Genomic DNA, 24,712 nt, shown 5'->3' with positions numbered 1-24,712 from the left:
ACAGCGGTTTTCCTTTCATATCGAGGATCTTTGCCAAGTGTTTTTTGCAGCAGATTCCCAAAGCACTCCTGTCACATAGATGATCTTTTGCAGGAGGTCCTTTAAAAACCGTCACAAATGATTTTTGACGGATGTTCTTGCAGCAGATCCTTAAAAACGTCTGCTCTTGTTATTTAGAGGATCTTTGACCAGTGTTGTTGCACTAGGGCGTTCCAAAAAACAGCAAAGTGCCTTTGTCATTTAGAGGATCTTTGACTCGTGTTCTTTTTTGCAGCAGATTCCCCAAAAAAACAGAGCTCTCCTGTCACAAAAGAGGATCTTCGACTAGTATTTTTGCAGACGATCCCTAAAAAACAGCTGTGTTCCTTTCATATCGAGGATCTTTGCCAAGTGTTTTTTGCAGCAGATTCCCAAAGCACTCCTGTCACATAGATGATCTTTTGCAGGAGGTCCTTTTTAAAAACCTGTCACAAATGATTTCTGACGGATGTTCTTGCAGCATATCCTTAAAAACGTTTGCTCTTGTCGTATAGAGGATCTTTGACCAGTGTTGTTGCAGTAGGGCCACCCCCAAAAAGCAGAGTGCCTTTGTCATTTAGAGGATCTTTGACTCGTGTTCTCTTTTGTAGCAGATTCCCCAAAAAAGCAGAGTGCACAAAAGAGGATCTTCGACTAGTATTTTTGCAGAAGATCCCTAAAAAACAGCGGTTTTCCTTTCATATCGAGGATCTTTGCAGAGAGTTTTTTGCAGCAGATTCCCAAAACACTCGGGTCACATAGATGATCTTTTGCAGGAAGTCCTTTAAAAACTGTCACAAATTATTTTTGACTGATGTTCTTGCAGCATATCCTTAAAAACATTTGCTCTTGTCGTATAGAGGATCTTTGACCAGTGATGTTGCAGTAGGGTCCCCCCAAAAAAGCAGAGTGCCTTTGTCATTTAGAGGATCTTTGACTCGTGTTCTCTTTTGTAGCAGATTCCCCAAAAAAGCAGAGCACACAAAAGAGGATCTTCGACTAGTATTTTTGCAGACGATCCCTAAAAACAGCGGTTTTCCTTTCATATCGAGGATCTTTGCCAAGTGTTTTTTGCAGCAGATTCCCAAAGCACTCCTGTCACATAGATGATCTTTTGCAGGAGGTCCTTTAAAAACCGTCACAAATGATTTTTGACGGATGTTCTTGCAGCAGATCCTTAAAAACGTCTGCTCTTGTTATTTAGAGGATCTTTGACCAGTGTTGTTGCACTAGGGCCCCCCAAAAACCGCAAAGTGCCTTTGTCATTTAGAGGATCTTTGACTGGTGTTCTTTTTTTGCAGCAGATTCCCCCAAAAAAACAGAGCTCTCCTGTCACAAAAGAGGATCTTCGACAAGTATTTTTGCAGACGATCCCTAAAAACAGCGGTTTTCCTTTCATATCGAGGATCTTTGCCAAGTGTTTCTTGCAGCAGATTCCTAAAGCACTCCTGTCACATAGATGATCTTTTGCAGGAGGTCCTTTAAAAACCGTCACAAATGATTTTTGACGGATGTTCTAGCAGCAGATCCTTAAAAACGTTTGCTCTTGTCGTATACAGGATCTTTGACCAGTGTTGTTGCACTAGGGCCCCCCAAAAAACAGAAAAGTGCCTTTGTCATTTAGAGGATCTTTGACTCGTTTTCTCTTTTGTAGCAGATTCCCCAAAAAAGCAGAGCGCTCCTGTCACAAAAGAGGATCTTCGACTAGTATTTTTGCAGACGATCCGTAAAAAACAGCTGTGTTCCTTTCATATCGAGGATCTTTGCCAAGTGTTTCTTGCAGCAGATTCCCAAAGCACTCCTGTCACATAGATGATCTTTTGCAGGAGGTCCTTTAAAAATCGTCACAAATGATTTTTGACGGATGTTCTTGCAGCAGATCCTTAAAAACATCTGCTCTTGTTCTATAGAGGATCTTTGACCAGTGTTGTTGCAGTAGGGCCCCCCCAAAAAAGCAGAGTGCCTTTTGTCATTTAGAGGATCTTTGACTTGTGTTCTCTTTTGTAGCAGATTCCCCCAAAAAGCAGAGCGCTCCTGTCACAAAAGAGGATCTTTGCCAAGTGTTTCTTGCAGCAGATTCCCAAAGCACTCCTGTCACATAGATGATCTTTTGCAGGAAGTCCTTTAAAAACCGTCACAAATGATTTTGGACGGATGTTCTTGCAGCATATCCTTAAAAACATTTGCTCTTGTCATATAGAGGATCTTTGACCAGTGATGTTGCAGTAGGGTCCCCCCAAAAAAGCAGAGTGCCTTTGTCATTTAGAGGATCTTTGACTCGTGTTCTCTTTTGTAGCAGATTCCCCAAAAAAGCAGAGCACACAAAAGAGGATCTTCGACTAGTATTTTTGCAGACGATCCCTAAAAACAGCGGTTTTCCTTTCACATCGAGGATCTTTGCCAAGTGTTTTTTGCAGCAGATTCCCAAAGCACTCCTGTCACATAGATGATCTTTTGCAGGAGGTCCTTTTTAAAAACCTGTCACAAATGATTTCTGACGGATGTTCTTGCAGCAGATCCTTAAAAACGTTTGCTCTTGTTGTATAAAGGATCTTTGACAAGTGTTGTTGCACTAGGCCCCCCCAAAAACCGCAAAGTGCCTTTGTCATTTAGAGGATCTTTGACTGGTGTTCTTTTTTTGCAGCAGATTCCCCCAAAAAAGCAGAGCGCTCCTGTCGCAAAAGAGGATCTTCGACTAGTATTTTTGCAGACGATCCCTAAAAACAGCGGTTTTCCTTTCATATCGAGGATCTTTGCCAAGTGTTTTTTGCAGCAGATTCCCAAAGCACTCCTGTCACATAGATGATCTTTTGCAGGAGGTCCTTTAAAAACCGTCACAAATGATTTTTGACGGATGTTCTTGCAGCAGATCCTTAAAAACGTCTGCTCTTGTTATTTAGAGGATCTTTGACCAGTGTTGTTGCACTAGGGCGTTCCAAAAAACAGCAAAGTGCCTTTGTCATTTAGAGGATCTTTGACTCGTGTTCTTTTTTGCAGCAGATTCCCCAAAAAAACAGAGCGCTCCTGTCACAAAAGAGGATCTTCGACAAGTATTTTTGCAGACGATCCCTAAAAACAGTGGTTTTCCTTTCATATCGAGGATCTTTGCCAAGTGTTTCTTGCAGCAGATTCCTAAAGCACTCCTGTCACATAGATGATCTTTTGCAGGAGGTCCGTTAAAAACCGTCACAAATGATTTTTGACGGATGTTCTAGCAGCAGATCCTTAAAAACGTTTGCTCTTGTCGTATACAGGATCTTTGACCAGTGTTGTTGCACTAGGGCCCCCCAAAAAACAGAAAAGTGCCTTTGTCATTTAGAGGATCTTTGACTCGTTTTCTCTTTTGTAGCAGATTCCCCAAAAAAGCAGAGCGCTCCTGTCACAAAAGAGGATCTTCGACTAGTATTTTTGCAGACGATCCGTAAAAAACAGCTGTGTTCCTTTCATATCGAGGATCTTTGCCAAGTGTTTCTTGCAGCAGATTCCCAAAGCACTCCTGTCACATAGATGATCTTTTGCAGGAGGTCCTTTAAAAATCGTCACAAATGATTTTGGACGGATGTTCTTGCAGCATATCCTTAAAAACATTTGCTCTTGTCATATAGAGGATCTTTGACCAGTGTTGTTGCACTAGGTCCCCCCAAAAAAGCAGAGTGCCTTTGTCATTTAGAGGATCTTTGACTCGTGTTCTCTTTTGTAGCAGATTCCCCAAAAAAGCAGAGCACACAAAAGAGGATCTTCGACTAGTATTTTTGCAGAAGATCCCTAAAAACAGCGGTTTTCCTTTCACATCGAGGATCTTTGCCAAGTGTTTTTTGCAGCAGATTCCCAAAGCACTCCTGTCACATAGATGATCTTTTGCAGGAGGTCCTTTTTAAAAACCTGTCACAAATGATTTCTGACGGATGTTCTTGCAGCAGATCCTTAAAAACGTTTGCTCTTGTTATATAAAGGATCTTTGACAAGTGTTGTTGCACTAGGCCCCCCCAAAAACCGCAAAGTGCCTTTGTCATTTAGAGGATCTTTGACTGGTGTTCTTTTTTTGCAGCAGATTCCCCCAAAAAAGCAGAGCGCTCCTGTCGCAAAAGAGGATCTTCGACTAGTATTTTTGCAGACGATCCCTAAAAACAGCGGTTTTCCTTTCATATCGAGGATCTTTGCCAAGTGTTTTTTGCAGCAGATTCCCAAAGCACTCCTGTCACATAGATGATCTTTTGCAGGAGGTCCTTTAAAAACCGTCACAAATGATTTTTGACGGATGTTCTTGCAGCAGATCCTTAAAAACGTCTGCTCTTGTTATTTAGAGGATCTTTGACCAGTGTTGTTGCACTAGGGCGTTCCAAAAAACAGCAAAGTGCCTTTGTCATTTAGAGGATCTTTGACTCGTGTTCTTTTTTGCAGCAGATTCCCCAAAAAAACAGAGCGCTCCTGTCACAAAAGAGGATCTTCGACAAGTATTTTTGCAGACGATCCCTAAAAACAGCGGTTTTCCTTTCATATCGAGGATCTTTGCCAAGTGTTTCTTGCAGCAGATTCCTAAAGCACTCCTGTCACATAGATGATCTTTTGCAGGAGGTCCTTTAAAAACCGTCACAAATGATTTTTGACGGATGTTCTAGCAGCAGATCCTTAAAAACGTTTGCTCTTGTCGTATACAGGATCTTTGACCAGTGTTGTTGCACTAGGGCCCCCCAAAAAACAGAAAAGTGCCTTTGTCATTTAGAGGATCTTTGACTCGTTTTCTCTTTTGTAGCAGATTCCCCAAAAAAGCAGAGCGCTCCTGTCACAAAAGAGGATCTTCGACTAGTATTTTTGCAGACGATCCGTAAAAAACAGCTGTGTTCCTTTCATATCGAGGATCTTTGCCAAGTGTTTCTTGCAGCAGATTCCCAAAGCACTCCTGTCACATAGATGATCTTTTGCAGGAGGTCCTTTAAAAATCGTCACAAATGATTTTTGACGGATGTTCTTGCAGCAGATCCTTAAAAACATCTGCTCTTGTTCTATAGAGGATCTTTGACCAGTGTTGTTGCAGTAGGGCCCCCCCAAAAAAGCAGAGTGCCTTTTGTCATTTAGAGGATCTTTGACTTGTGTTCTCTTTTGTAGCAGATTCCCCCAAAAAGCAGAGCGCTCCTGTCACAAAAGAGGATCTTCGACTAGTATTTTTGCAGACGATCCCTAAAAAACAGCTGTGTTCCTTTCATATCGAGGATCTTTGCCAAGTGTTTTTTGCAGCAGATTCCCAAAGCACTCCTGTCACATAGATGATCTTTTGCAGGAGGTCCTTTTTAAAAACCGTCACAAATGATTTTTGACTGATGTTCTTGCAGCAGATCCTTAAAAATGTTTGCTCTTGTCATATAGAGGATCTTTGACCAGTGTTGTTGCACTAGGGCCCCCCAAAAAACAGAAAAGTGCCTTTGTCATTTAGAGGAAAACAGAGCAGTGTTCCTCTCAAATAGAGGATCTTTTAGCAGGTTTTTTTTTTTTTTTTTTTTTTTTTTTTTTTACAATATCCCTAAAAACAGCACTGTTCCTTTCATATAGAGGATCATTGAGTATTTTTCCTGTTTGACAAGTGTTTTTCTTTTCTGGAATATGCTCAAAATATATATCTTTGACAATAATATTATTGCAGAAAATTCCTAAAAACAGAGCAGTGTTCCTCTCAAATAGAGTATCTTTCAGCAGGGATTTTATTTTATTAATTTTTTTTTTATTTTTTTTTTTTTTTTTTTTTTACAATATCCCTAAAAACAGCACTGTTCCTTTCATATAGAGGATCGTTGACTATTTTTTCTGTGACAAAATATCATTAAAACAGCATTGTTCTTCTTAAATAGAGGATCTTTTACTAGATTTTTTTTGCAGAAGATCCTCAAAACGTTTGCTCTTGTCATATAGAGGATCTTTGACTCGTGTTTTTCTTTTCTGGAATATGCTCAAAAACAGCTCTGTTCATCTCAAATAGAAGATCTTTGACAATAATATTATTGCAGAAAATTCCTAAAAACAGAGCAGTGTTCCTCTCAAATAGAGGATGTTTTTTTTTATTATTATTTTTTTTTTTATAACAATATCCCTAAAAACAGCACTGTTCCTTTCATATAGAGGATCATTGAGTATTTTTCCTGTTAGACACGTGTTTTTCTTTTCTGGAATATGCTCAAAAACAGCACTGTTCATCTGAAATAGAATATCTTTGACAATAATATCATTGCAGAAAATTCCTAAAAACAGAGCAGTGTTCCTCTCAAATAGAGGATCTTTTAGCAGGGATTTTGTTTTATTATTTTATTATTATTATTATTATTTTTTTTACAATATCCCTAAAAACAGCACTGTTCCTTTCATATAGAGGATCATTGACTATTTTTTCTGTGACAAAATATCATTAAAACAGCATTGTTCTTCTTAAATAGAGGATCTTTTACTATATTTTTTTTTGCAGAAGATCCTCAAAACGTTTGCTCTTGTCATATAGAGGATCTTTGACTCGTGTTTTTCTTTTCTGGAATATGCTCAAAAACAGCTCTGTTCATCTCAAATAGAAGATCTTTGACAACAATATTATTGCAGAAAATTCCTAAAAACAGAGCAGTGTTCCTCTCAAATAGAGGATCTTTTAGCAGGGATTTTATTTTATTATTATTATTTTTATTTTTTACAATATCCCTAAAAACAGCACTGTTCCTTTCATATAGAGGATCGTTGACTATTTTTTCTGTGACAAAATATCATTAAAACAGCATTGTTCTTCTTAAATAGAGGATCTTTTACTAGATTTTTTTTGCAGAAGATCCTCAAAACGTTTGCTCTTGTCATATAGAGGATTTTTGACTCGTGTTTTTCTTTTCTGAAATATGCTCAAAAACAGCTCTGTTCATCTCAAATAGAAGATATTTGACAATAATTTTATTGCAGAAAATTCCTAAAACCAGAGCAGTGTTCCACTCAAATAGAGGATGTTTTAGCAGTTTTTTTTTTATTTTTTTATTTTTTTACAATATCCCTAAAAACAGCACTGTTCCTTTCATATAGAGGATCATTGAGTCTTTTTCCTGTTAGACAAGTGTTTTTTTTTCTGGAATATGCTCAAAAACAGCACTGTTCATCTCAAATAGAATATCTTTTGAAGAAAATTCCTAAAAACAGAACAGTGTTCGTCTCAAATAGAGGATCTTTTAGCAGGGATTTTATTTTATTATTTTATTTTGTTTTTTACAATATCCCTAAAAACAGCACTGTTCCTTTCATATAAAGGATCATTGACTATTTTTTCTGTTACAAAATTAAAACAGCATTGTTCTTCTTAAATAGAGGATCTTTGACTAGTTGTTTTTTTGCAGATCCTTAAAACATTTGCTCTTGTCATATAGAGGATCTTTGACTAGTGTTTTTCTTTTCTGTAATATGCTCAAAAACAGCACTGTCCATCTCAAATAGAAGATCTTTGACAATAATATTATTTCAGAAAATTCCTAAAAACAGAGCAGTGTTCCTCTCAAATAGAGGATCTTTTAGCAGGGATTTTATTATTATTATTATTTTTTTTACAATATCCCTAAAAACAGCACTGTTCCTTTCATATAGAGGATCGTTGACTATTTTTTCTGTGACAAAATATCATTAAAACAGCATTGTTCTTCTTAAATAGAGGATCTTTGACTAGTTTTTTGTTTTTTTAGCAGAAGATCCTTAAAACGTTTGCTCTTGTCATGTAGAGGATCTTTGACTAGTGTTTTTATTTTCTGGAATATGCTTAAAAAAAGCACTGTTCATCTCAAATAGAAGATCTTTGACAATAATATTATTGCAGAAAATTCCTAAAAACAGAGCAGTGTTCCTCTCAAATAGAGGATGTTTTTTTTGTTGTTGTTTTTTTTAACAATATCCCTAAAAACAGCACTGTTCCTTTCATATAGAGGATCATTGAGTATTTTTCCTGTTAGACACGTGTTTTTCTTTTCTGGAATATGCTCAAAAACAGCACTGTTCATCTCAAATAGAATATCTTTGACAATAATATCATTGCAGAAAATTCCTAAAAACAGAGCAGTGTTCCTCTCAAATAGAGGATCTTTTAGCAGGGATTTTGTTTTATTCTTTTATTATTATTATTATTATTTTTTTTACAATATCCCTAAAAACAGCACTGTTCCTTTCATATAGAGGATCATTGACTATTTTTTCTGTGACAAAATATCATTAAAACAGCATTGTTCTTCTTAAATAGAGGATCTTTTACTAGATTTTTTTTGCAGAAGATCCTCAAAACGTTTGCTCTTGTCATATAGAGGATCTTTGACTCGTGTTTTTCTTTTCTGGAATATGCTCAAAAACAGCTCTGTTCATCTCAAATAGAAGATCTTTGACAATAATATTATTGCAGAAAATTCCTAAAAACAGAGCAGTGTTCCTCTCAAATAGAGGATCTTTTAGCAGGGATTTTATTTTATTATTATTATTATTATTTTTTTTTTTACAATATCCCTAAAAACAGCACTGTTCTTTTCATATAGAGGATCGTTGACTATTTTTTCTGTGACAAAATATCATTAAAACAGCATTGTTCTTCTTAAATAGAGGATCTTTTACTAGATTTTTTTTGCAGAAGATCCTCAAAACGTTTGCTCTTGTCATATAGAGGATCTTTGACTCGTGTTTTTCTTTTCTGGACTATGCTCAAAAACAGCTCTGTTCATCTCAAATGGAAGATCTTTGACAATATTATTATTGCAGAAAATTCCTAAAAATAGAGCAGTGTTCCTCTCAAATAGAGTATCTTTTAGCAGGGTTTATTTATTTTATTTTTTATTTTTTTACAATATCCCTAAAACAGCACTGTTCCTTTCATATAGAGGATCATTGACTATTTTTTCTGTGACAAAATATTAAAACAGCATTGTTCTTCTTAAATAGAGGATCTTTTACTAGTTTTTTTTTTGCAGAAGATCCTCAAAACGTTTGCTCTTGTCATATAGAGGATCTTTGACTCGTGTTTTTCTTTTCTGAAATATGCTCAAAAACAGCTCCGTTTATCTCAAAAAGAAGATCTTTGACAATAATATTATTGCAGAAAATTCCTAAAAACAGCAGTGTTCCTCTCAAATAGAGGATCTTTTAGCAGGGATTTTATTTTATTATTATTATTATTTTTTTTTTTTACAACATCCCTAAAAACAGCACTGTTCCTTTCATATAGAGGATCGTTGACTATTTTTTCTGTGACAAAATATCATTAAAACAGCATTGTTCTTCTTAAATAGAGGATCTTTTACTAGATTTTTTTTTTGCAGAAGATCCTCAAAACGTTTGCTCTTGTCATATAGAGGATTTTTGACTCGTGTTTTTCTTTTCTGAAATATGCTCAAAAACAGCTCTGTTCATCTCAAATAGAAGATATTTGACAATAATTTTATTGCAGAAAATTCCTAAAACCAGAGCAGTGTTCCTCTCAAATAGAGGATCTTTTAGCAGGGATTTTATTTTATTATTATTATTATTATTATTTTTTTTTTACAATATCCCTAAAAACAGCACTGTTCCTTTCATATAGAGGATCGTTGACTATTTTTTCTGTGACAAAATATCATTAAAACAGCATTGTTCTTCTTAAATAGAGGATCTTTTACTAGATTTTTTTTTGCAGAAGATCCTCAAAACGTTTGCTCTTGTCATATAGAGGATCTTTGACTCGTGTTTTTCTTTTCTGGACTATGCTCAAAAACAGCTCTGTTCATCTCAAATGGAAGATCTTTGACAATATTATTATTGCAGAAAATTCCTAAAAATAGAGCAGTGTTCCTCTCAAATAGAGTATCTTTTAGCAGGGTTTATTTATTTATTTTTTATTTTTTTTACAATATCCCTAAAACAGCACTGTTCCTTTCATATAGAGGATCATTGACTATTTTTTCTGTGACAAAATATCATTAAAACAGCATTGTTCTTCTTAAATAGAGGATCTTTTACTAGTTTTTTTTTTGCAGAAGATCCTCAACGTTTGCTCTTGTCATATAGAGGATCTTTGACTCGTGTTTTTCTTTTCTGAAATATGCTCAAAAACAGCTCCGTTTATCTCAAAAAGAAGATCTTTGACAATAATATTATTGCAGAAAATTCCTAAAAACAGCAGTGTTCCTCTCAAACAGAGGATCTTTTAGCAGGTTTTTATTTTATTTTATTTTATTATTTTTTTAACAATATCCCTAAAAACAGCACTGTTCCTTTCATATAGAGGATCATTGACTAATTTTTCTGTGACAAAATATCATTAAAACAGCATTGTTCTTCTTAAATAGAGGATCTTTGACTAGTTTCTTGTGTGCAGAATTTCCTTAAAAACAAAGCGGTGTTCCTCTCAAATAGAGGATCTTTGACTAGTTTTTTTGTGTGCAGAATTTCCTTAAAAACAAAGCGGTGTTCCTCTCAAATAGAGGATCTTTGACTATTTTTTTTTTTTTTGTGTGCAAAAATACATTTAATACAGCAGTGTTCCTCTCATATAGAGGATCTTTGACTCGTGTTTTTCTTTTCTGAAATATGCTCAAAAACAGCTCCGTTTATCTCAAAAAGAAGATCTTTGACAATAATATTATTGCAGAAAATTCCTAAAAACAGCAGTGTTACTCTCAAACAGAGGATCTTTTAGCAGGTTTTTATTTTATTTTATTTTATTATTTTTTTTAACAATATCCCTAAAAACAGCACTGTTCCTTTCATATAGAGGATCATTGACTAATTTTTCTGTGACAAAATATCATTAAAACAGCATTGTTCTTCTTAAATAGAGGATCTTTGACTAGTTTTTTGTGTGCAGAATTTCCTTAAAAACAAAGCGGTGTTCCTCTCAAATAGAGGATCTTTGACTAGTTTTTTTTTTTGCAGAATTTCCTTAAAAACAAAGCGGTGTTCCTCTCAAATAGAGGATCTTTGACTAGTTTTAGTTTTTTTTTTGTGCAAAAATATATTTAATACAGCAGTGTTCCTCTCATATAGAGGATCTTTGACTCATGTACTTGCAGCAGAGTGACATAGATTATTTTTCGTAGTAAGCCCACGTCCTTAAAATCAGCAGAGACTGTCACACAAACGACTAGTGTTTTTTCCGAAAGGTCCTTAAAAACAGTCGCCCCTGTAATATAGAAGATCTTTGACTGGTGTTAACATAAGGGTTATATTACTTTATGAATATTGGCTACCGTTGACGTCATGCAAAAATCTGACTAAATTTCCTTAGCCTGCGTTTTTCTGGAGAATTATTTGCTGTGGTGTTGGCGTCTTCTCTAAATGTCAACACGTCAGTTTAGTAATTACTGAAGATCCTCAGCAACAATGTAAACAACATTTTTTTAATTTTAATTCTCTCTCAGACGTGTGCACATCACGGAGGCCACTCTGAAGCACCTGAACAAGGCCTACGAAGTGGAGGAGGGCAACGGGCACCTGATGGACGCCTACTTGAAGGAGCTGAACGTCAGGACGTACCTCGTCATCGACCCGCGGGTGAGTCTGCAGCCTGAACCCCAGGCTCTCCAAAGGAGACGGATTTAAGAGCTTATACGTGATGCCATGGAGGAGGATGGAGGTCCTCGGGCAAGTACGAGGTCAGAACTCTTACTAACGATACGTCTCAGTCAAAGGATCCCACGCAGAGCGGCCGCAGCGTTCCGAGGCCTCGAGTGAACGACGGTCTGAAGATGCGGGCGTCGGTTCGTATGACCCGCTACCTGGAGTCCTGGGGCGCCGTCAAACCCTTCGCCCACCTCCAGAACAGGGAGGGCTTCAGCGCCGACCCTCTGGTCAACGGCAAGTCGCTCTGCAAGGTAAGACCACATGACCTACTACTACTACTAAGTTAAGTTCAAGTACCGATGATTGTCACACACGCACTAGGTGTGGCGAAATTATTCTCTGCATTTGACCCATCACCCTTGATCACCCCCGGGGAGGTGAGGGGAGTAGTGAGCAGCACCGGTGGCTAATAATTTTTTGGTGATTTAACCCCCAATTTCAACCCCTTGATGCTGAGTGTAAGGGAGGTAATGGGTCCCATTTTTATAGTCTTTGGTATGACTCGGCAAGGGTTTGAACTCATGACCTACCAATCTCAAGGCGGACACTCTAACCATTAGGCCACTGAGCAGGTAGTACTACTACTACTACTACTACTACTACTACTACTACTACTACTACTACTACTACTACTACTACTACTACTATGTAGTTACAGAAGAGGATATTTGAGTAGCTTTGTAAAGTAGGACCTAAAAAACTGCAAAACACTGACACCATAGAGATATTTGACTGGCTTTTTTTAGAATATGTTCTTAAAAACAATTTTTTCAGCAGATTCCCAAAAACAGCACATCACTTCTGTCATTTAGAGGATCTTTGACTGACGTTTATGCAGTTGGTCACTAAAAAGAGTAGACTGATGCTGTTTAATTATTTTAATTACGGATTCTCTACATGACAGGAGCACCCCGACTAGCATTTTTGCACCAAGTTCCCAAAAATAGCAAAAACCCTCTATATGACAAGAGTGCTTTGCTGTTTTTAGGCACCTACTCCAAAAAGCAAAAACTCTTTAAGACAGGATCACTCTACTCTTTTTAGTGAACAACTGCATAAACACTAGTGGAAAAATCCCCCAAATGGCAGGTATGATGTGCTGTTTTTGGGAATCTGCTGAAATAATAGTTTTTACGAACCTATTCCAAAAAGCTTGTCAAATATTTTCTCTATAGCATCAGTTTTTAGGACCTACTTTACAAAGACTGTCAAATATACCTTCTGAATTTCACAAGGGCACTCTGCTGTTTTTAAGCAGAAACGCTAGTGAAAGTTCCTCCATGGGACATATGTACTCTGCTGTTTTTAAAGACCTAACTGCAAACAACTATAATCAGTAATTTTCTACATGACAGGAGCACCCTGACTAGCATTTTTTAACCAAATTCTCAAAAACAGCAAAAACCCTCTACATGACAAGAGTGCTTTGCTGTTTTTAGGCACCTACTCCAAAAAGCTAAATCTCTTATAAGACAGGATGACTCTACTCTTTTTAGTGACCAACTGCATAAATGCTAGTGAAAATCCTCTACATGACAGGAGTGATGTGCTGTTTTTGGGAATCTGCTGAAAAAATTGTTTTGAAGAACTTATTAGTCAAATATCCTCTCTGACGTCAGTGTTTTTCACGTTTTTAGGGACCTACTTTACAAAGCTAGTCAAATATCCTCTTCTGTATTTGACAAGTACAAAAAACGCTAGTCTAAGATCCTTTGTGTCACAGGTGTGCGCTGCTGTTTTTAAGCAGAAACATTAAAGATCTTCTATGTGCTCTGCTGTTTTTTTTAAGACCTAACTGCAAACAACTGTAATGAGTGATTCTCTATATTCTCTACATGACAGGAGCACCCTGACTAGCATTTTTGCACCAAGTTCCCAAAAATAGCGAAAACCCTCTATATGACAAGAGTGCTTTGCTGTTTTTAGGCACCTACTCCAAAAAGCAAAAACTCTTTAAGACAGGATCACTCTACTCTTTTTAGTGAACAACTGCATAAATACTAGTGGAAAAATCCCCAAAATAGCAGCAGGTATGATGTGCTGTTTTTGGGAATCTGCTGAAATAATAGTTTTTACGAACCTATTCCAAAAAGATTGTCAAATATTTTCTCTATAACATCAGTTTTTAGGACCTACTTTACAAAGACTGTCAAATATACCTTCTGAATTTCACAAGGGCACTCTGCTGTTTTTAAGCAGAAACGCTAGTGAAAGTTCCTCCATGGGACATATGTGCTCTGCTGTTTTTAAAGACCTAACGGCAAACAACTATAATCAGTAATTTTCTACATTCTCTACATGACAGGAGTACCCTGACTAGCATTTTTGAACCAAATTCTCAAAAACAGCAAAAACCCTCTACATGACAAGAATGCTTTGCTGTTTTTAGGCACCTACTCCAAAAAGCTAAATCTCTTATAAGACAGGATGACTCTACTCTTTTTAGTGACCAACTGCATAAATGCTAGTGAAAATCCTCTACATGACAGGAGTGATGTGCTGTTTTTGGGAATCTGCTGAAAAAAATAGTTTTGAAGAACTTATTAGTCAAATATCCTCTCTGACGTCAGTGTTTTTCACGTTTTTAGGGACCTACTTTACAAAGCTAGTCAAATATCCTCTTCTGTATTTGACAAGGGCAAAAAACGCTAGTCTAAGATCCTTTGTGTCACAGGTGTGCGCTGCTGTTTTTAAGCAGAAACATTAAAGATCTTCTATGTGCTCTGCTGTTTTTTTTAAGACCTAACTGCAAACAACTGTAATGAGTGATTCTCTATATTCTCTACATGACAGGAGCACCCTGACTAGCATTTTTGCACCAAGTTCCCAAAAATAGCGAAAACCCTCTATATGACAAGAGTGCTTTGCTGTTTTTAGGCACCTACTCCAAAAAGCAAAAACTCTTTAAGACAGGATCACTCTACTCTTTTTAGTGAACAACTGCATAAACACTAGTGGAAAAATCCCCAAAATAGCAGCAGGTATGATGTGCTGTTTTTGGGAATCTGCTGAAATAATAGTTTTTAAGAACCTATTCCAAAAAGCTTGTCAAATATTTTCTCTATAACATCAGTTTTTAGGACCTACTTTACAAAGACAGTCAAATATACCTTCTGAATTTTACAAGGGCACTCTGCTGTTTTTAAGCAGAAACGCTAGTGAAAGTTCCTCCATGGGACATATGTACTCTGCTGTTTTTAAAGACCTAACTGGAAACAACTATAATCAGTAATTTTCTACATTCTCTACATGACAGGACCACCCTGACTAGCATTTTTGAACCAAATTCTCAAAAACCGCAAAAACCCTCTACATGACAAGAGTGCTTTGCTGTTTTTAGGCACCTACTCCAAAAAGCTAAATCTCTTATAAGACAGGATGACTCTACTCTTTTTAGTGACCAACTGCATAAATGCTAGTGAAAATCCTCTACATGACAGGAGTGATGTGCTGTTTTTGGGAATCTGCTGAAAAAATAGTTTTGAAGAACTTATTAGTCAAATATCCTCTCTGACGTCAGTGTTTTTCACGTTTTTAGGGACCTACTTTACAAAGCTAGTCAAATATCCTCTTCTGTATTTGACAAGGGCAAAAAACGCTAGTCTAAGATCCTTTGTGTCACAGGTGTGCGCTGCTGTTTTTAAGCAGAAACATTAAAGATCTTCTGTGCTCTGCTGTTTTTTTAAGACCTAACTGTAAACAACTGTAATGAGTGGTTCTCTATATTCTCTACATGACAGGAGCACCCTGACTAGCATTTTTGCACCAAATTCTCAAAAACAGCGAAAACCCTCTATATGACAAGAGTGCTTTGCTGTTTTTAGGCATCTACTCCAAAAAGCTAAAATTCTTATAAGACACGTACAGTCTACTCTTTTTAGTGACCAACTGCATAAACGCTAGTGACAGATTCTCTAAATGACAGGAGTGATGTGCTGTTTTTGGGAATCTGCTGAAAAAATATTTTTTAAGAACCTATACCGAAAAGCTAGTCAAATATCCTCTCTGACGTCAGTGTTTTTCACGTTTTTAGAGACCTACTTTACAAAGCTAGTCAAATATCCTCTTCTGTATTTGACAAAAGCAAACAACGCTAGTCTAAGATCCTTTGTGTCACAGGTGTGCGCTGCTGTTTTTAAGCAGAAACGCTAGTGAAAGTTCCTCTATGTGCTCTGCTGTTTTTAAAGACCTAACTGCAAACAACTCTAATTAGTAATTATCTATATTCTCTACATGACAGGAGCACCCTGACTAGCATTCTTTGCACCAAATTCTCAAAAACAGCAAATACCCTCTGTATGACAAGAGTGCTTTGCTTTTTTTAGGCACCTACTCCAAAAAGCTAAATCTATTATTAGACAGTATCGCTCTACTCTTTTTAGTGACCAACTGCATAAACGCTAGTCAAAGATCCTCTAAATGACAGGTATGATGTGCTGTTTTTGGGAATCTGCTGAAAAAAAAAAGTTTTTTAAGAACTTATTCCAAAAAGCTAGTCAAATATCCTCTCCATGACGTCAGTGATTTGCAGTTTTTTTTTAGGACCTACTTTAAAAAGCCAGAGTTTTCTGCTGTTTTCTTTAAGAACCGTTTGCAAAAGTGCTAGTCCAAGATCCTCTCCATGACAGAGGCCAGCTCTTGTTTTTAAAGCTCGCTCCCAGGTTTTGATTGTTGCTCTTTTTTCCCCCCAGGACATCCCACTGCGAACAGCAATCAAGATCCCTGACAGGTAAAAAAAAATAAAAAATAAAAAACTAAGCCCGCCTTATTTGGCGACTACTTCTACTGTGTACTTTGCAGTACTAGTGTGTACTTTGCAGTACTAGTGTGTACTTTGCAGTACTAGTGTGTACTTTGCAGTACTAGTGTGTACTTCTTGTGTGTCTAGAAGTGATCATTCCTCAACTATGTTCCCATGAGCCTTCTGTTAAAGCAGCCCACGCGCTGCCGTGTTGTGTTGACTTTGTGTGTTTGTGTCGTTACTGTTGGACTTGACGGCAGCTTTGGTGAGTCTGTAGAGGAGAGGTGCACCTTGCCCACGCCCTCATTCAGCAGCTTGAAGTGAGTTCCGGAAGCACTCGTGCTCAACCTCTGCCATTTCCAACGGTGCCCCGCATTGCAGCAAGCACTCCCTCCGCCTCGTCTCAGGGCACAATACCATAGGATTACATCTGGATATGCTTTAGAGTAGTCAGTGTACAGCTTGTGTAGCATCATACATTTGAGTCAACGCACAGCTATTAGTGCTAGTTTTGTCACTATTTGAAATGGTAGTCACCAGAATCTTGTGACAATGCATGATATGCTGCATGCTATGCTTTATTATTCTCAGGCACGATTATCTTGCCAAAAGTCCAGAAAAAGTGGCTAGTTTTCTCACCTTAAGTTGTCAAGGTCGAGGAACAAAGTGCTGTGATGTGACTTTGACGTCCCTATCAGGAAGACAATGCATGATATGCTGCATGCTAAATTGTATTTTTTGCTTGACTGTCAGCAAAGACACGATTATTTTGCCAAAAGACCAGAAAAAGTGGCTAGTTTTGTCACTTTAAGTTGTCAAGGTCGAGGAACAAAGTGTTGCGATGTGACTTTGACGTCCCTATCTCGGATGACAATGCATGATATGCTGCATAACATAACTCCCCTAGCAGCACTCATGCAGCCCCAGACTGTGACACCATGCTTGACTGTAGGCAAGACACGATTATCTTGCCAAAAGACCAGAAAAAGTGGCTAGTTTTGTCACTTTAAGTTGTCAAGGTCGAGGAACAAAGTGTTGCGATGTGACTTTGACGTCCCTATCTCGGATGACAATGCATGATATGCTGCATAACATAACTCCCCTAGCAGCACTCATGCAGCCCCAGACCCTGATACCATGCTTGACTGTAGGCAAGACACGATTATCTTGCCAAAAGTCCAGCAAAAAAGTGGCTAGTTTTGTCACTTTAAGTTGTCAAGGTCGAGGAACAAAATGTTGTGATGTGACTTTGACGTCCCTATCAGGAAGACAATGCATAATATGCTGCATGCTAAGCTTTATTTTTTACTTGACTGTCAGCAAAGACACGATTATCTTGCCAAAAGACCAGAAAAAGTGGTTAGTTTTGTTGTCACTTTAAGTTGTCAAGGTCGAGGAACAAAGTGTTGTGATGTGACTTTGACGTCCCTATCGGGAAGACAATGCATGATATGCTGCATGCTAAATTTGATTTTTTGCTTGACTGTCAGAAAAGACACGATTATCTTTCCAAAAGACCAGAAAAAGTGGCTAGTTTTGTCACTTTAAGTTGTCAAGGTCGAGGAACAAATGGCTGTGATGTGACTTTGAGGTCCCTATTTTGAATGACAATGCATGATATGCTGCATAACAGAACTCCCCTAGTGCCGGCAGCACTCATGCAGCCCCAGACCCTGACACCATGCTTGACTGTAGGCAAGACACAATTATCTTGCCAAAAGACCAGAAAAAGTGGCTAGTTTTGTCACTTTAAGTTGTCAAGGTCGAGGAACAAGATTTTGTGATGTAACTTTGACGTCCCTATCAGGACGACAATGCATGATATGCTGCATGCTAAGCTTTATTTTTTTTGCTTGACTGTCAGCAAAGACACGACTATCTTGCCAAAAGACCAGAAAAAGTGGCTAGTTTTGTCACTTTAAGTTGTCAAGGTCGAGGAACAAATTGCTGTGATGTGACTTTGACCTCCCTATCAGGAAGACAATGCATGATATGCTGCATGCTAAATTGTATTTTTTGCTTGACTGTCAGCAAAGACACGATTATCTTGCCAAAAGACCAGAAAAAGTGACTAGTTTTGTCACTTCAAGTTGTCAAGGTCGAGGAACAAAGTTTTGCGATGTGACTTTGACGTCCCTATCTCGAATGACAATGCATGATATGCTGCATAACAGAACTCCCCTAGTGCCGGCAGCACTCATGCAGCCCCAGACCCTGACACCATGCTTGACTGTAGGCAAGACACGATTATCTTGCCAAAAGACCAGAAAAAGTGGCTAGTTTTGTCTCTTTAAGTTGTCAAGGTCGAGGAACAAAATGTTGTGATGTAACTTTGACGTCCCTATCAGGAAGACAATGCATGATATGCTGCATGCTAAGCTTTATTTTTTTGCTTGACTGTCAGCAAAGACACGACTATCTTGCCAAAAGACCAGAAAAAGTGGCTAGTTTTGTCACTTTAAGTTGTCAAGGTCGAGGAACAAAGTGTTGCGATGTGACTTTGACGTCCCTATCTCGGATGACAATGCATGATATGCTGCATAACATAACTCCCCTAGCAGCACTCATGCAGCCCCAGACCCTGATACCATGCTTGACTGTAGGCAAGACACAATTATCTTGTCAAAAGTCCAGCAAAAAAGTGGCTAGTTTTGTCACTTTAAGTTGTCAAGGTCGAGGAACAAAATGTTGTGATGTGACTTTGACGTCCCTATCAGGAAGACAATGCATGATATGCTGCATTGACCAGCAAAAGAGTGGCTGTTCGCAGTGGGATGTCCTGGGGGAAAAAAAGAACAACAATCAAAACCTGGGAGCGAGCTTTAAAAACAAGAGCTGGCCTCTGTCATGGAGAGGATCTTGGACTAGTCAGGGTACTCCTGTCATGTAGAGAATGTAGAAAATTGCTGATTATAGTTGTTTCCAGTTAGGTCTTTAAAAACAGCAGAGCACATATGTCCCATGGAGGAACTTTCACTAGCGTTTCTGCTTAAAAACAGCAGAGTGCCCTTGTAAAATTCAGAAGGTATATTTGACTGTCTTTGTAAAGTAGGTCCTAAAAACTGATGTTATAGAGAAAATATTTGACAAGCTTTTTGGAATAGGTTCTTAAAAACTATTATTTCAGAAGATTCCCAAAAACAGCACATCATACCTGCTGCTATTTTGGGGATTTTTCCACTAGTGTTTATGCAGTTGTTCACTAAAAAGAGTACCGTAGAGTGATCCTGTCTTAAAGAGTTTTTGCTTTTTGGAGTAGGTGCCTAAAAACAGCAAAAGAATCTTGTGACAATGCATGATATGCTGCATGCTATGCTTTATTATTCTCAGGCACGATTATCTTGCCAAAAGACCAGAAAAAGTGGCTAGTTTTCTCACCTTAAGTTGTCAAGGTCGAGGAACAAAGTGCTGTGATGTGACTTTGACGTCCCTATCAGGAAGACAATGCATGATATGCTGCATGCTAAATTGTATTTTTTGCTTGACTGTCAGCAAAGACACGATTATCTTGCCAAAAGACCAGAAAAAGTGGCTAGTTTTGTCACTTCAAGTTGTCAAGGTCGAGGAACAAAGTTTTGCGATGTGACTTTGACGTCCCTATCTCGGATGACAATGCATGATATGCTGCATAACATAACTCCCCTAGCAGCACTCATGCAGCCCCAGACCCTGATACCATGCTTGACTGTAGGCAAGACACAATTATCTTGCCAAAAGTCCAGCAAAAAAGTGGCTAGTTTTGTCACTTTAAGTTGTCAAGGTCGAGGAACAAAGTGTTGTGATGTGACTTTGACGTCCCTATCAGGAAGACAATGCATGATATGCTGCATGCTGAGCTTTATTTTTTGCTTGACTGTCAGCAAAGACACGATTATCTTGCCAAAAGACCAGAAAAAGTGGCGAGTTTTGTCACTTTAAGTTGTCAAGGTCGAGGAACAAGATTTTGTGATGTAACTTTGACGTCCCTATCAGGAAGACAATGCATGATATGCTGCATGCTAAGCTTTATTTTTTTGCTTGACTGTCAGCAAAGACACGATTATCTTGCCAAAAGACCAGAAAAAGTGGCTAGTTTTGTCACTTTAAGTTGTCAAGGTCGAGGAACAAATTGCTGTGATGTGACTTTGACCTCCCTATCAGGAAGACAATGCATGATATGCTGCATGCTAAGCTTGATTTTTTTGCTTGACTGTCAGCAAAGACACGACTATCTTGCCAAAAGACCAGAAAAAGTGGCTAGTTTTGTCACTTTAAGTTGTCAAGGTCGAGGAACAAATGGCTGTGATGTGACTTTGACGTCCCTATCTCGGATGACAATGCATGATATGCTGCATAACATAACTCCCCTAGCAGCACTCATGCAGCCCCAGACCCTGATACCATGCTTGACTGTAGGCAAGACACAATTATCTTGTCAAAAGTCCAGCAAAAAAGTGGCTAGTTTTGTCACTTTAAGTTGTCAAGGTCGAGGAACAAAATGTTGTGATGTGACTTTGACGTCCCTATCAGGAAGACAATGCATGATATGCTGCATGCTGTCATGCCTTAGTTGGCAAAATAATTTTCGTCACTGTCTGCAATTTAAATCGTCAAGATCTAGAAACAATTGTTATGATGTGACTTTGACGTCCCTATCTCGAATGACAATGCATGATATGTTGCATAACAGAATTCCCCTAGTGTCGGCAGCACTCATGCAGCCCCAGACTGTGACACCATGCTTGACTGTCGGCAAGACACAATTATCTTGCCAAAAGACCAAAAAAAGTGGCTAGTTTTGTCACTTTAAGTTGTCATGGTCGAGGAACAACTGTTATGATGTGACTTTGACGTCCCTATCAGGAAGACAATGCATGATATGCTGCATGCTGGTATGCCTTAGTTGGCGAAATTAGTTTTGTCACTGTCGGCAATATCAATCGTCAAGATCTAGGAACAAATGTTATGATGTGACTTTGACGTCCCTATCTCGAATGACAATGCATGATATGCTGCATAACATAATTCCCCTAGCAGCATTCATGCAGCCCAAACCCTGACACCATGCATGACTGTAGGCAAGACACGATTATCTTGCCAAAAGACCAGAAAAAGTGGCTAGTTTTGTCACTTTGAGTTGTCAAGGTCGAGGAACAAAATGTTGTGATGTGACTTTGACGTCCCTATCAGGAAGACAATGCATGATATGCTGCATGCTGTCATGCCTTAGTTGGCGAAATTAGTTTTGTCACTGTCTGCAATTTAAATCGTTAAGATCTAGAAACAACTGTTATGATGTGACTTTGACTTCCCTATCTCGAATGACAATGCATGATATGTTGCATAACAGAATTCCCCTAGCAGCACTCATGCAGCCCCAGACTGTGACACCATGCTTGACTGTCGGCAATACACGATTATCTTGCCAAAAGACCAGAAAAAGTGGCTAGTTTTGTCACTTTAAGTTGTCAAGGTCGAGGAACAACTGTTATGATGTGACTTTGACGTCCCTATCTCGGATGAAAATGCATGATATGCTGCATAACATAACTCCCCTAGCAGCACTCATACAGCCCCAGACCCTGACACCATGCTTGATTGTAGGCAAGACACGATTATCTTGCCAAAAGACCAGAAAAAGTGGCTAGTTTTGTCACTTTAAGTTGTCAAGGTCGAGGAACAAAATGTTGTGATGTGACTTTGACGTCCCGATCAGGAAGACAATGCATGATATGCTGCATGCTGGTATGCCTTAGTTGGCGAAATTAGTTTTGTCACGGTCTGCAATTTAAATCATCAAGATCTAGGAACAAATATGATGTGACTTTGACGTCCCTATCTAGGATGACAATGCATGATATGCTGCATAACAGAACTCCACTAGTGCCGGCAGCACTCATGCAGCCCCAGACCCTGACACCATGCTTGACTGTAGGCAAGACATGCACGAGTATCTTGCCAAAAGACCAGAAAAAGTGGCTAGTTTTGTCACTTTAAGTTGTCAAGGTCGAGGAACAAATTGCTGTGATGTGACTTTGACGTCCCTATCAGGAAGACAATGCATGATATGCTGCATGCTGGTATGCCTTAGTTGGCGAAATTAGTTTTGTCACGGTCTGCAATTTAAATTGTCAAGATCTAGGAACAAATGTTATGATGTGACTTTGAGGTCCCTATTTCGAATGACAATGCATGATATGCTGCATAACACAACTCCCCTAGCAGCACTCATGCAGCCCCAGACCCTGACACCATGCTTGACTGTAGGCAAGACACGATTATCTTGCCAAAAGACCAGAAAAAGTGGCTAGTTTTGTCACTTTAAGTTGTCAAGGTCGAGGAACAAGATTTTGTGATGTAACTTTGACGTCCCTATCAGGAAGACAATGCATGATATGCTGCATGCTAAGCTTTATTTTTTTTGCTTGACTGTCAGCAAAGACACGAGTATCTTGCCAAAAGACCAGAAAAAGTGGCTAGTTTTGTCACTTTAAGTTGTCATGGTCGAGGAACAACTGTTATGATGTGACTTTGAGGTCCCTATTTCGAATGACAATGCATGATATGCTGCATAACATAACTCCACTAACAGCACTCATGCAGCCCCAGACCCTGACACCATGCTTGATTGTAGGCAAGACACGATTATCTTGCCAAAAGACCAGCAAAAAAGTGGCTAGTTTTGTCACTTTAAGATGTCAAGGTCGAGGAAAAAAATGTTGTGATGTGACTTTGACGTCCCTATCAGGAAGACAATGCATGATATGCTGCATGCTAAATTTGATTTTTTGCTTGACTGTCAGCAAAGACATGAGTATCTTGCCAAAAGACCAGTAAAAGTGGCTAGTTTTGTCACTTCAAGTTGTCAAGGTCAAGGAACAAAATGTTGTGATGTAGGAAGACAATGCATGATATGCTGCATGCTGGTATGCCTTAGTTGGCAAAATGATTTTCGTCACTGTCAGCAATTTAAATCGTCAAGGTCTGGGAACAAATGTTATGATGTGACTTTGAGGTCCCTAATTCAAATGACAATGCATGATATGCTGCATAACAGAACTCCACTAGTGCCGGCAGCACTCATGCAGCCCCAGACCCTGACACCATGCTTGACTGTAGGCAAGACACGATTATCTTGCCAAAAGTCCAGAAAAAGTGGCTAGTTTTGTCACTTTAAGTTGTCATGGTCGAGGAACAAATTGCTGTGATGTGACTTTGGCGTCCCTATCAGGAAGACAATGCATGATATGCTGCATGCTAAATTTTATTTTTTGCTTGACTGTCAGCAAAGACATCATTATCTTGCCAAAAGACCAGAAAAAGTGACTAGTTTTGTCACTTTAAGTTGTCAAGGTCGAGGAACAAAGTGTTGCGATGTGACTTTGACGTCCCTATCTCGGATGACAATGCATGATATGCTGCATAACATAACTCCCCTAGCAGCACTCATGCAGCTCCAGACCCTGACACCACGCTTGACTGTAGGCAAGACACGATTATCTTGCCAAAAGTCCAGCAAAAAAGTGGCTAGTTTTGTCACTTTAAGTTGTCAAGGTCGAGGAACAAAGTGTTGTGATGTGACTTTGACGTCCCTTTCAGGAAGACAATGCATGATATGCTGCATGCTGAGCTTTATTTTTTGCTTGACTGTCAGCAAAGACACGATTATCTTGCCAAAAGACCAGAAAAAGTGGCGAGTTTTGTCACTTTAAGTTGTCAAGGTCGAGGAACAAAGTGTTGTGATGTGACTTTGACGTCCCTATCAAGAAGACAATGCATGATATGCTGCATGCTGTCATGCCTTAGTTGGTGAAATTAGTTTTGTCACTGTCGGCAATTTCAATCGTCAAGATCTAGGACCAAATATGATGTGACTTTGACGTGCCTATCTAGGATGACAATGCATGATATGCTGCATAACAGAACTCCACTAGTGCCGGCAGCACTCATGCAGCCCCAGACCCTGACACCATGCTTGACTGTAGGCAAGACACGATTATCTTGCCGAAAGTCCAGAAAAAGTGGCTAGTTTTGTCACTTTAAGTTGTCAAGGTCGAGGAACAAAATGTTGTGATGTGACTTTGACGTCCCTATCAGGAAGACAATGCATGATATGCTGCATGCTAAGCTTGATTTTTTGCTTGACTGTCAGCAAAGACACAATTATCTTGCCAAAAGACCAGAAAAAATGGCTAGTTTTGTCACTTTACGTTGTCAAAGTCGAGGAACAAAATGTTGTGATGTGACTTTGACGTCCCTATCAGGAAGACAATGCATGATATGCTGCATGCTGTCATGCCTTAGTTGGCGAAATTAGTTTTGTCACGGTCTGCAATTTAAATCGTCAAGATCTAGGAACAAATGTTATGATGTGACTTTGACGTCCCTATTTCGAAT

The 24,712-nt window shown here is 38.6% G+C and overlaps 1 protein-coding gene across 2 annotated transcripts in view; it reads left to right on the top strand.

The window, feature by feature from the left end:
* Positions 1–24,712, top strand: part of adcy7 (adenylate cyclase 7) — a 207,127-nt gene that overhangs the window by 121,991 nt on the left and 60,424 nt on the right. The window contains exons 10-13 of one of the 2 annotated variants that reach the window (XM_061964557.2): positions 11,394–11,526; positions 11,658–11,846; positions 16,287–16,324; positions 16,597–16,656. In XM_061964557.2, coding sequence (XP_061820541.1) covers positions 11,394–11,526; positions 11,658–11,846; positions 16,287–16,324; positions 16,597–16,656 — 420 coding nt within the window. The remainder of the gene's footprint in view (positions 1–11,393; positions 11,527–11,657; positions 11,847–16,286; positions 16,325–16,596; positions 16,657–24,712) is intronic. The other variant, XM_061964558.2, reaches the window with a different exon arrangement.

This window comes from Nerophis lumbriciformis, linkage group LG06 (genome assembly GCF_033978685.3).
Source record: "Nerophis lumbriciformis linkage group LG06, RoL_Nlum_v2.1, whole genome shotgun sequence".
NCBI classification, from domain to species: domain Eukaryota; kingdom Metazoa; phylum Chordata; class Actinopteri; order Syngnathiformes; family Syngnathidae; genus Nerophis; species Nerophis lumbriciformis.
Note: the sequence above shows the minus strand (reverse complement) of the source record. Positions and strands in the feature narration are given on the sequence as shown.